Genomic DNA, 13424 nt, shown 5'->3' on the forward strand with positions numbered 1-13424 from the left:
CCGCTTGTACTTTGTAAACTGACCTCTAGGGCTCAATTTTCGAAGATTTTTAGGAACTGAGCAAAATATGGAAGTCATTTAGTACCCTTATTCCTATTTTTAATGAAAAATAAATTAAGAAAAAAAGTTGTAAAAAGCCTAGCGTTCATTTGTAGCATAACATAATCATTTGCATGCAGCTATCATTTCCACATGTGTGATTGGAAGGCGATTTCTGGTGTAGATCTCAAGACGCAATCCTCACCGAGATCACACGAGCACCTGGCCATCTGCCAGCTTCTCCTATATGGCGCGATGCGGCGTGAATATGCACGCATTAATCATACCGGCTGGCAATTGAGGCCGCTGAGACAGAGGGAACATTTTTATAGGCTTATTAAAAAAAATGTATTTGACGTCACCTGTGCGGCATCCCGTTACGCCAACGTCTTAACGATTAGCAGCAAATGACGCGTTTCGTCGCCATTTTTTTGCCCAATCACAACCCTAACCTTGACTGATTGACAATGTGAAGTTTGCATGTTTTTCCCAGGGCTTGGGTGTTTTTTTTTTGGGGTACTTGTTTCCTCCCATGTCACAAAAACATGCATGCTAAGCTAGCTGGCTAGCACTCTGAATTGACCTGAGCTATGATTGGTTGTCTTTTGTCTCCTGGCCACCAATCCAGTGTATTCAAGTTGGCTGGGATAGGCTCAAGCACCCTCCGCGAACCTTGTGAGGATAATAAATGTAATAAGTAGATAAATACAGTGCACCTGATTATGAGATGATAATGATTATCAGTGTACAGTATTTTTCATTTTCATTTTTTCCTTTAAAAATGTTTTTCTCAATGTTAATATCTATAAAAACCAAACAAAATCTGTTAATATTCAACAAAATTAATTGTTTTTTTAAATAATTTCTTTTGATAAAATAATATAGTCCAACTTTTCTTATAAATGAACTTTTCTCTTGTTATTATATTTAAAAAAAACCAAAAAAAATCTGTTGATATTTTATGATTTCAGAAGTCAACAAAATTAATTCATCAAAAATTTTGATATTTTCTTTTGATAACATATTACAGTCCAACTTTTCTTATGAATGATTTTAGCTCTAGTTAATACATATAATAAAAACATAAAAAAATCTGTTAATATTCTCTGATTTCAAAATTCAACAAAATTAATTCATCAAAAAATTTGATAGTTTCTTTTGATAACATAATACAGTCCAACTTTTCTTATAAAATGATTTTTTTCTCTTGTTAATATAATCTAAACAAAAAAAACCTGTTCATATTCTCTGATTTCAGAAGTCAACAAAATTAATTCATCAAAAATTTTGATAGTTTTTTTTGATAACATAATACAGTCCAACTTTTCTTATGTTTTTTTTCTCTTGTTAATAAATATAAAAACATAAAAAAATCTGTTAATTTTCCCTGATTTCACAAGTCAACAAAATTAATTCATCAAAAATTTTGATAGTTTTTTTTTTATAACAATTTTTTTTGCTCCAAATGTACACTTCCATCTTCAAATAACCCACGTTATAAATACAAGAGCCAAAATATAATAATGTCAAAAACAATCGCTGAGTAATCCACCCAAATATTTTTGGGTAAAAAAAAAAAACCCTGACTCAAACCCCATCGCGCTCTCTCCACTCATCTGGGACTTTGATTCATATGCAAAACGTTTCCCGTCTTTATCAGGCGACTTGTTGCCTCGTCAAAGGAATCAAAAGATGCTTGTGAATGAAGATGATTTGATTTTTGTGTTTTGAATCCTCGCAAATCACAGAGTGCGACGCATCAAAGTGTTTTTGGGAGAACGCGACAGCCGCCTTGTTTTTGCAATACATAAAATGACGCTGTTGTCTCTTGTGTGTGTTTTTTGTTTTGCAGCCGCGGAGGGAAGACTGTAACAGTGTGCGCCCCGAAGATTGGAACCCTCGCATTCCTGTCGGCCTTTCTCCCGTAAGTACAATATCATATATTTCATTTTTTGGGGCAATAGGGTTCAATTATTGCCTGCTATTGACGGTAATGGACGTCCAATTCAAAGTCAAAATGGATTGGATGTCGAGTCTGAAAACTTTCAAATAAAAAAAATGTTATTTATACATCTATATATTGGAGGAGATTAGATAAAATGACTATTCATCCTGTATTTGGGAAATTTTGATGTCATAGTAGCAAGAGGGTGAGAATACAGACACAGAAAAATACATTGTAGACATAAATAAATAGGTCATAAATAAGTTAACAGATAAATAAATAAGGGTGTTGCTGAGATGTGTGCGTATGTGTGTGTATATATATATAAAAAAAAAAATATATATATATATATATATATATATATATATATGTATATGTATATGTATATGTATATGTATATGTATATGTATATGTATATGTATATGTATATGTATATGTATATGTATATGTATATGTATATGTATATGTATATGTATATGTATATGTATATGTATATGTATATGTATATGTATATGTATATGTATATATATATATATATATATATATATATATATATATATATATATATATATATATATATATATATATATATATATATATATATATATATATATATATATATATATATATATATATATATATATATATATATATATATATATATATATATATATATATATATATATATATATATATATATATATATATATATATATATATATATATATATATATATATATATATATATATATATATATATATATATATATATATATATATATATATATATATATATATATATATATATATGTATATATGTATGTATGTATGTATGTATGTATGTATGTATGTATGTATGTATGTATATATATATATATATATATATATATATATATATATATATATATATATATATATATATATATATATATATATATATATATATATATATATATATATATATATATATATATATATATATATATATATATATATATATATATATATATATATATATATATATATATATATATATATATATATATGTATGTATATTTATGTGTATATATGTGTTTGTATGTATATGCATTTTGTATATTTGCATATATTTATATATTTGTATATATATGCATTTTGTATATTTGCATATATTTATATATTTGTATATATATGTATGTGTATATATGTGTATGTATATATATGCATATATGTATATATTCATATATTATATATTTGTATATATATGTGTGTATATATGTGTATGTATATATATGCATATATGTATATATGCATATATTATATGTATGTATGTGTATATATGTATGTATGTGTATATATGTGCACATGTGTATGTGTGTATGTGTATATATCTGTATATATATGTTTGTGTATATGTATATATTTTTTTAAATATTTTTATTTGTTTTATTTTGTGTTTTTTTGCTGGTGCAACCTCTAGTTCTAAAAATCCACCTTATAAATCTCTTTTATTTTTAATACATTGTACATATATTTTTTCTCTTAATATTGGGGTGTAGAACAGCAAAAACCCAAAATTCCCGTCGCATTCCGCAAAGAATTTTCTTGTGAAATTAGCATTTATAGCTGCTAGCTATTAGCATCATCATCCAACAAACAGGCAACCATGTAATATAACCTTGACTTAAATGTATCTTTTTTGGGGGGGGGAGCAGGTAAAACCATCACCACTGCCCAGCGAATGGAACGGCAAAACAGAAAGCTGCATCCTCAACATCAACTCCAACATCTACGACGAGATCCAACAAGAAATGAAAAGGGCCAAAGTCTCTCAGGCACTTTTCGCCAAAGTAGCCGCTTCCAAAAGCCAGGTACGTTCGCTAAACTCACACAAAAAACCTGCCAAACCCTAAAAAAAAAACGCCTCAATCACCACATTTCCACCGAGTCGGGAAGATTTCCACAATTGCACTCCATGAAAAAAACCACAGGGAATATAGATCGCCATGATGGGGTGCGGGGGTGCCGTGAATCATCCCGAAATATCTGCAAAGACTTTATTTTTTTCTTGCTGATTAGCACGATGACGTTCGTTGATAGCTTTGTTTGACCAAAATTACAGTTTGATGCACAAACCCGTGTTTTTTTTTGTCAAAGGGTTCAAAGACGGGGAAAAAGGGGGGTGTCGGAGAAATTTTTTTTCGGTTGTGTCTGGACGCCTGCTCGCTGGATGGCGAGCGGCGCTGAATGCGAATTGAGGAGTAGATAAGAAGTGTGCTAATTATGCCTACCAAAGGGGGCCTGGGAGAGTACTTATCGCTGCCTCCATCTCGTAACGGGCGCTCCCCGGGCAGCTGGTACGCCCCCCCGACTGAGCAAAAGCCCCCCACCCATCCGCCAAAGCAGCCGGCGTCGCCGAATCGCCGCAACAAAGCTAGCATGGTAGCATTTTTCAGTCTAGAACCCTGTTTAAACATGGTGGTTTTCTACAGGTTCGTTTTTAACATGTAAAAAAGCCATAGTGACTAGATACAGGGATGTCAAACATACGGCTCACGGGCCGGATTCGGCCCGTCTGGTGGTTTGGTACGGCCCGGGGAAGAAAGCTGCATTGTATAAAAAAATATGAATTTTCGTAAAAAAATGTAGTTCTTGTATTATCCGCTAGGGGGTGCGGTGTTTTAGTACGTGCAGACAACATGAATTGACATTTATTTATGTTCTTATGTTATTCTCTTGGTCATAATATATTGTTCTTAATGTAAAAGGGAAATTATTTTAATATACATTTTGATAATTTACCCATTCTTTGCACTAATTATTAGTATTAGTGACTAATACAAAGGAAAAAAAGTGGGCTTATTGTTAGTTTTATGTCATTTTGAAATGAGTTTACTGGTCCGGCCCACTCAAATTAAGCTGTATTCGGCCCGCAGACCAAAGTTTGACACCCCTGGACTAGAAACTGGTTCAAACCCGTCAAGGCTGGATCTGTAACCTTGTAAAAGTTGACATTTACGAAGGTAATAGTCAGTATTTTTCGCTAGAGAGACATTTGTTATTAATGTCGTCGTAGATTCCGGGAAAAAGTCTGTTTTTAATAATGTTGTTAGTAAGGGACTTGATTTATAGGTGATAATTAGTAGAGTTGTGAAAGTATTTATGGATGAGTCAGTGTTGAATATAAGTATTTGTGGTTAGGTTAGGTTACAACTTTATTTCATGATTATTAAATGTAATACTTTAAGCCAAGGATGTCAGACTTGTGGTAACGATTTCAAGTGGGCCGGACCATTTTAGATATAATATTTAGACTTTTTTATTTTTTAGAAATGGATTAAAAGCCCTGAATATTCAGTTTTTTATATATCTAAAACAATGTTTATTTTAGGATTTTTTAAAATATATTTTTAGATTTTACAAAATTATTTTTGAACTAAAAACACAGAAAAAATGATTAAAAAATGACAATTATTGATTTAAAAGGGGGAAAATCAGGAAATTTAATATACTCTTCATTTTAATTTGATCCTACAATAAAAGATTGACTTTCCTGGACCACACAAAATGATCTAGCGGGCCACATTTGGCCCCCAGGCCTTACTTTGACACACAATTAGTCTATTTCGAAAAAAAAGAATATCTTGCACTTCACCAAAAAACCTCAAAACACAAAAAAAATTCTTCCAAAAACGGACACTTTCCAACATTTCCCTCCAAATTAAAATTCATTTAAAAACTACAAGCTTGTCTTATATTAGATCAAGGCTACTACGGGTCAACATATCACTATATAAAATATCACATAGTACTTATTCCAGATCCTTAGCAATCTAAAAACACCCTATTTTCCATCAAAACCCAACATTCCTTAGGCCCAACCCCCCAAACCCCACCCAATAAGCTAGCTCCTCCCCCTCAAAACACACCAAACATCTCCCCCATAAATTAGCACCCATCTAACATAACTTCCCACCCCCAAAACAATTACCCCAACTACCCCAAACCCACCCTTCAACTCCAACCAACTATAAAACCCTTCCTAAAACCACCCCAACAATACCCACACACCCCAAAACCGCCTCAAACACTCCCAAATCCTACAAATGACTAAACTCGAACCTGACATGAGCAACTGCCTGGTCTTTAAAACCTTCAAATGCCACATTTTGAATACATGTGGGTGAGGGGTTGCAGTTAAAAGCTGGCAGAAACCTACGATGGTTACGAGCCCGCAGAGAAAACAGGATGGCAACCATCCAATCACCCCCTCCACCCTCGTTTTTCCCAAACATACACACACACCCATCCACAATACAATCAGAAAGGCCTGCCCCCTCGACATATAGTCATCACACACAGTCATATGCAACAGTAAACTAGTATTTACTGCTTTTCTACTCTAGGGAACACTTCAATATCTCACTTTGAATGAAATATCAAGTCCAGAAAGAACCAAAATCACCCAAAAACGTCAAATCGAACCGTGCCAGGCTCAATGGCCACCCCCATTATTTTTCCAGGACCCCCAAATCTGGGCGTCCTGCCAGTCCAAAAGCCCATCCTCCACTCGTGTGGTTGTCCTTCAAAAACGTATCTTCAAGATGGAGTTTTTTTGGGGGGTTTATTTACCCCCGACAATGACGTTTGATTCCGAAAGTTTAGCATGTTTTTTAGCTAAAGAAGCTAATGTCAGGATTTACTACGTTTTTGACGATTTTTGACGATTTTGACGTTTTTTAGGCTCAAAAACGATTAAATTGACCAAATCTTCAGAAGACATTCAGTTCTTGGAGTAGGTTTTACATTTCGGGAAGTTTTAATTATGACGCTTTGCGTGAAATTGCCTATTCACGTCCGACCCCTAAACTAGCGTATTGCCCCTCCCCACCCCCACCTCGTTAACTGAATTGAATTGAATTGAATGTCTTTATTGTCATTATACAAGTATAGTGAGATTTAAAGCATCACCATAAAGTGTTTGCTTACTCTGTAGTGGTAAATATAGAAAGGTAGCATATACAAAAGATTGGATTTCAGTTAAACTGCTCGGCTATTATAATGTATTGATTATTATTAATGATATTTAAAGACACAGTGCACAAAAGCAACAACAAATAAACAGACAAATACATTATTAATAAATAAGTCAAGAATAATCAATAAGTAAGTGGTCAGTATAAAAATAATAAATAATATATACTTTCAATTAAATCAGTAAAAACATCAGTAGTCACAACATAGGTGAAAATAAAATACATTAAAAAATACAAAATAATTCCAAGTTAACAAGGACAGGGCTTGTTTAGAAAAGAATACAAATATTAAATAGCATTTGATTTATATTGGAGTTAATCATATTAGGTCGTCATAACATTAATAAAAAAATAAATAAAAATATTTTAAAAAAAATCTGAGCTAATATGGTTGAAGGATTTAAACTGGAATTGTTTAAAAAAATACAAATATTAAATAGCACTTGGTTTATATTGGATTTAACCATTATAGTCAGTCATAATATTAATAAAAAAATAAATAAAAATATTTAAAAAAAAATCTGAGCTAACATGGTTGAAGGATTTAAACTGGAATTGTTTAAAAAAATACAAATATTAAATAGCACTTGGTTTATATTGGATTTAACCATAATAGGTAGTCATAACATTAATAAAAAAATATATATTTTAAAAAATCTGATCTTAAATGGTCCAAATATCTAAACAAGAATTGTTTAAAAAAAATTACAAATATTACATAGCACTTGATTTATATTGGAGTTAACCATAATAGGTAGCCAAAACATAAATAAAAAACAAATAAAATATAAAAATCTGATCTAACATAGTCTAAACAGGACTTTTTTTTCCAAACAATACAAATATTAAATAGCACGTCATTAAATAATAAATATATATTTAAACTAATGGCAAAAACAATCTATTAGCAAGAACAATTATGGCCACTCTATAATCATCCCCATAAATATCAATATTTTTCCTTACATAAACACCAACATAGTAAAAAACCCTTCATCTGACCTCCGACCCTCCACTTTGTCGCCATTAACATCGAAAAAAAGCAACTCCTGAACTCGCCAAGTTCAAATTAGCACGTGGCAACACAGGTTGCCACGTGGGAGGGACTTGAAGCGGCGTGGGTAAAAGTAGGGTTCATCCCATTGGCAAGACTTTTATGTCGCAACACTTCCTGCTAGGAATTTCACAACAGATGGAATCAGAGTCCCTGCTGTCATAAAACAAGCACCCAGGGAAACCCCGGGCTCAAATCCCTCCGACTCGTCAATGACCGGTTCACAACGCGACCCACGCTACCCCCGTACCGCCTCGCCAAGATCCCTACACCGTCCCCCTTCCCCCTGGAAGAGGCTACGCTAATTAGCCAAGCTCTAATGAGACAGAATGGCACTGATCTGGTCCACCAGAGGGGGTGTGTGTGTGAAGGGGGCGGAGTTTCGCCGCTATGCAGTAGTATGGGAGGCGGCGCGGGGGTTTTTGGGGGGTTGGTGGATGCCATCTGTCGCCCTGCACTCGCTTGGCACGGCGGTCCCGGGAGGAGAAGGAAGGGTGCGGCGGGTGTTAGGCCGTCATTGGTCGGTTTAGGGGGTGACGACATCCCTGCAACGGCTGCCATCTTGTTTTGGAAATGACTAATTGGCTGGAATCACTTTAGTGGACCGACGTGATTTGTAGGTTGGATGCGGGTGTGTGGCAGGGCCGCGTGAAAGGGCTAACTCGGCGTTTTTTGTCTTTGAGATGAAGTGACTGGCTATTATTTGGGGAAGAAAGGGTTTTTGAAAGCTTGTGTAGTGGTTTTTTGACGTTTTTTTGTGAAAAGGGCTTTGTTGTTATTGTGTAAGTGTCATTGAGGGGAATTCCATGGAGCTTGATTGGGAAAGGATGTAGGATTTAATGTATTTTTTCGTGTATAAGACGAATTTTTTGATGGAAAAGTGATGACTGAATTTAGGGGAGGGCTTATATGCGCATAAATTAGCCTTGACGTGCATAAAACTGCCACAAAAATGCCATAATGTAAGGTAATGCGGTCATTTATTTCAAAATAGGATAATTTTTTTTACTTTTGACGTATTTGATTGAAATTCAAGAGAAAAAACGTATAAAAACTTACTTTTGCTTGCTATTCCTATTTAGGGGAGGGCTTATATGCGCATAAATTAGACTTGACGTGCATAAAACTGCCACAAAAATGCCATAACGTAAGATAATGCGGTCATTTATTTCAAAATAGGATGAAGTCCTTAACTTTTGACGTATTTGATTGAAATTTAAGAGAAAAAACGTATAAAAACTTACTTTTGCTTGCTATTGCGTACTGAAATGCTTGTAATTGGATGCTAGGATGCTAATGTGGCTAACTCACTTAATCATTGATATTTTTTAGTGATCCACTGATCACCAATCCCCAAAAAAATTTAATCACTCATTATTTTTTTAATGTTAACATGCCAAATTGACTTTGCCGTTTTTTTAAATATTGTTTATTTTTTAAAGAAACTCTTACTCGTCTAGTAATTACAATCCAATGAGTTTTTATTTTATTTTAGTGAAATAACATCTGTTGAAGCTGTTTTTTGACCGTTTTTTTACTAATAGAACAACTTGACCTTTTTTTAACATATTTTTAGAACATATTTGATTTTCAACAACATCCACTTATAAACCAAATACCACTTTGAAAAAAAAACATCATAATAACTCTAAATTCTCTCTCTCTGTCCTTAAATATTACCAAATATATTTTAATTTCCCCCCAAAAAGCTCCACACATCACTCATATTAATCTTTAAACCCAAAAACAAATCCAGGCAGATGATATCTGGCAACCCCCAGGGATTCAAAAAAGAGGCAGCAGCGTCTGTTTATTAATTTATTCATGTATTTATTTATCTCCCGCTTGCTTATTAGGTTGCCATGGGAACCAAATGGTCTCTTATTGCCGAACTAGAGAGGCAGCTGTCTGAATAATTAATTTAGGGAATGAATTATCTGGCAAATGGCGGCATCCTCCCCTTCCTTCTGAAAATGAGCCTCTCTTTAAATTGTTTAATGGACGGTGGAATTCCCACCAGTTTGCCCCTCCCCCTCCCACCAAAAATCCCCTCCTCCCTCCTCCAGCACTTTTTGCGACTCCCTAGTCGTCTCGCTAGCGCCACCTCTCACCCCATCTGTCGGCACAGGCACGTCACTCCGCGCCTACCTTCCGCCTCCAAAGACGCGGTGGTGGCGTGGACGGTTTGATTACTGAATAAAGTTATCTAATCTAATAAAAAGTTATCTAATGACGCTCAAGAGAAGAAAAATTATCTGGACGTGAAGTAGCTTGCTAAGTTTTTAGCGTTAAGTGGCAAGTCTATATGGAGAAGTACTGTATTGTCACGACTATAAGGCGCACCGCATTATAAGGCGCACCCTCAATGAATGAGATTTTTTCCATATATAAGGCCCAGTGTATTATAAGGCGCACTGTCTATTTTGGAGAAAATGTAAGACTTTTAAGTGCGCCTTATAGTGGTGAAAATACGGTAATTGCTATTGACTTCCAGGTATGAAGAAGCACTCACTACTTCACAGTCACCTCTAGTGACCTGCAGTGGGGGATGAGCTATATGATGGAAGATGTTGTAAACTAAGATGGCATCTGCATATTTAACAGTATTGAGTATTCAGTTCAGGCATTTGTGTTTTTTTAATATCCGACTGTGGTGGTTTTTCGTTTTGGGTTTTCTGTTTTTTTCCATATATAAGGCGCACTGTCTATTTTGGAAAAACTTAAAAAAATGTCCCCCAAAAATGCATTTTATACTCCAGTGTATATATTTTATTTATAAATATTTTAGAAATTTCCAATGAGTTTTATTGATTTTTAGGAAGCTCCTTCCTTATTTGTCGAATCCTGCTAATTTTTTGACCATTTCCCAATGACTCCCTGTTAATTTTAGGACATTTAAAGGTTCTTGTCTTCCACTGACTCCACCATTTTAACCCCAGTATGCAAAAAAAAAAAAATCAAATATAACCACTACTAAAAACTTAAGCAAAGTTCCAATCACCTAATTTCCCATCACCCACCTAAAAAAACAACAACCACATCTTAATCACATTCCGACCCCGACAAACCCCCCTCCCGGACCACTCTTGGCCCGCACCCCACCTCATTCACACCACCAATCCAAATAACAACAAAACCAACAGTTCCAGGGCAACAACCCCTTCACTCACTCACCACTTCAACATCCACATGGTCATTATTAAAGCCTCTCTCTCCAAAATTCCATCCCAGTGGCTCCACGGAGCATAAACCCGGCCCACCGGCGTGGGGTTGAGCCCTCCGTTCCCGCCCGACAGAGACCACACAGGGCTTGTTCTGAAGCCCATTCCGACTAATCTGATCAGGCAGGCAAATACGCCGGGAAAAGCGCTTTAATGATCCCCCTAATTACCTCAAGTCAATACCAACTGTATTATTAGACTGGGGGGAAATATTCCATTAGGGTGCCCCCCGTGGGAGAGACTGCCCCCCCGCCCTGCCCGGAGCGAGACCGCCCCCATCACCCCCCCCCCCCCAAACTCCTCCCCCTACCCCTCCCCTCCTCCTCTGGCTTGTAATTAATTTTATGTACACACTTAGGAATGCGCAAGGTCGCACCTGCAGCCCGGAGCCTAATCAGATCTGTCATAATTACCATGCTGCATGCTTGTGACACACGCCTGTGAATATTTCAATTTAACGACGTGCACGTGCATGAGCGTGCACGTGTCCGCTGGGGGGGAATATTAAGGGCGATAAATGTGGCTCATGATGGCGATTGTGTCCACTTGCTTCTTCTTCTTTTTTTAAAGACATCATCATCTTAATCATCATATTTTTGGTCTGCATTTATTATGTAATGCATTGTGTGATAAGGAGTTTTTATTACTGTATTTTCACGACTATAAGGCGTACTTAAAAGTCTTAAATTTTCTCCAAAATAGAGAGTGCGCCTTATAATCCAGTGCGCCTTATATATGGAAAAAAACAGAAAACCAAAAACGAAAAACCACCATTGTTGCATATTTAAAAAACACAAACGCTTGAACTGAAACAATACTGTTAAATATGCAGAGCAGCCATCTTAGTTTACAAAATCTTCCATCATATAGCTCCTCCCCCACTGCAAGATTTGATACAAAAAAATTCCAAAACATCAACAATGGCTGGCTCTAGAGGTGACTGTGAAGTAGTGAGTGAGTGCTTCATACCTGTAAGTCAATAGCAATTACCGTATTTTCACCACTATAAGGCGCACTTAAAAGTCTTACATTTTCTCCAAAATAGACAGCGCGCCTTATAATCCAGTGCGCCTTATATATGGAAAAAACAGAAAACCAAAAACGAAAAACCACCACTGTTGGATATTAAAAAAAAACACAAACGCCTGAAGTGAAACAATACTTTTAAATATGCAGATGCCATCTTAGTTTATACAATCTTCCATCCTATAGCTCCTCCCCCACTGCAAGATTTTATACAAAAAAAATCCAAAACATCAACAATGGCTGGCTCTAGAGGTGACTGTGGTGTAGTGAGTGCTTCATACCTGGAAGTCAATAGCAATTAGCGTATTTTCACCACTATAAGCCACACTTAAGTGCGCCTTATAATACAGTGCGCCTTATTATACAGTGCGCCTTATAATACAGTACGCCTTATAATACAGTGCGCCTTATAATACAGTGCGACTTATATATGGACAAAATGTCATTCATTGAGGGTGCGCCTTATAATGCGGTGCGCCTTATAGTCGTGAAAATACGGTATTTACATTTTTCCCCCAAAAACATGGGATTTTCCAACTTAATCCTATCAAATGAGTATTTTTCTAAATTTTATTTTTAAACTTAATGTTGCATTTAAGAATAGTTTTTGAGGGCCAAAAAATTGCATTTGATGATTTCTGGAAGCAAACTTGTCAGCCAATTACAAACACTTATTTATCTGACAGTCAATTTGCTGCTTCTCTGCCGGTTGCTAATTCAATAAGATCAGTCACGATTTATCATCTTAATTACGCTTTGATATTAGCAATTAAAGCCCGTATTTGGATTAAATCACAACCCGTTTCTTAATTGACGGAATCAGACGTTGCCTCGTCGTTTGTGCGTTTGAAATGCAGCTGCTGTTGTTGTTGTTGTTGTGGTTTCTGCTGCAGCTTCTCCGCCATCTTGGCGCATTTTTATCCCCCATCTGTCCTGGAATTACTCATACGGTCAACGGAAAACTGTCGTCTTGAAGAAAATTTGCGCGGTAAAACAAAGTCAAATGGTAACAAATGGGTCTTGACGTTAGTCCAAATTTCGAGGAAAATCTTTGATTGAGTAATCATCAAAATGACCATGTTTTTGCGAGTATGGCATCTTAGATATCAATAGTTCCAATTTTA

The 13424-nt window shown here is 35.3% G+C and overlaps 1 protein-coding gene across 5 annotated transcripts in view; it reads left to right on the plus strand.

Moving 5' to 3' along the window:
* satb1b (SATB homeobox 1b) overlaps positions 1 to 13424 on the plus strand; it is an 82968-nt gene that overhangs the window by 58690 nt on the left and 10854 nt on the right. For all 5 annotated transcript variants that reach the window (XM_077721249.1, XM_077721246.1, XM_077721245.1 and 2 more), the window contains 2 exons: positions 1892 to 1963; positions 3679 to 3834. In XM_077721249.1, coding sequence (XP_077577375.1) covers positions 1892 to 1963; positions 3679 to 3834 — 228 coding nt within the window. The remainder of the gene's footprint in view (positions 1 to 1891; positions 1964 to 3678; positions 3835 to 13424) is intronic.

The sequence above is a fragment of the Stigmatopora nigra genome, chromosome 7, assembly GCF_051989575.1.
Source record: "Stigmatopora nigra isolate UIUO_SnigA chromosome 7, RoL_Snig_1.1, whole genome shotgun sequence".
Taxonomy (NCBI): Eukaryota; Metazoa; Chordata; class Actinopteri; order Syngnathiformes; family Syngnathidae; genus Stigmatopora; species Stigmatopora nigra.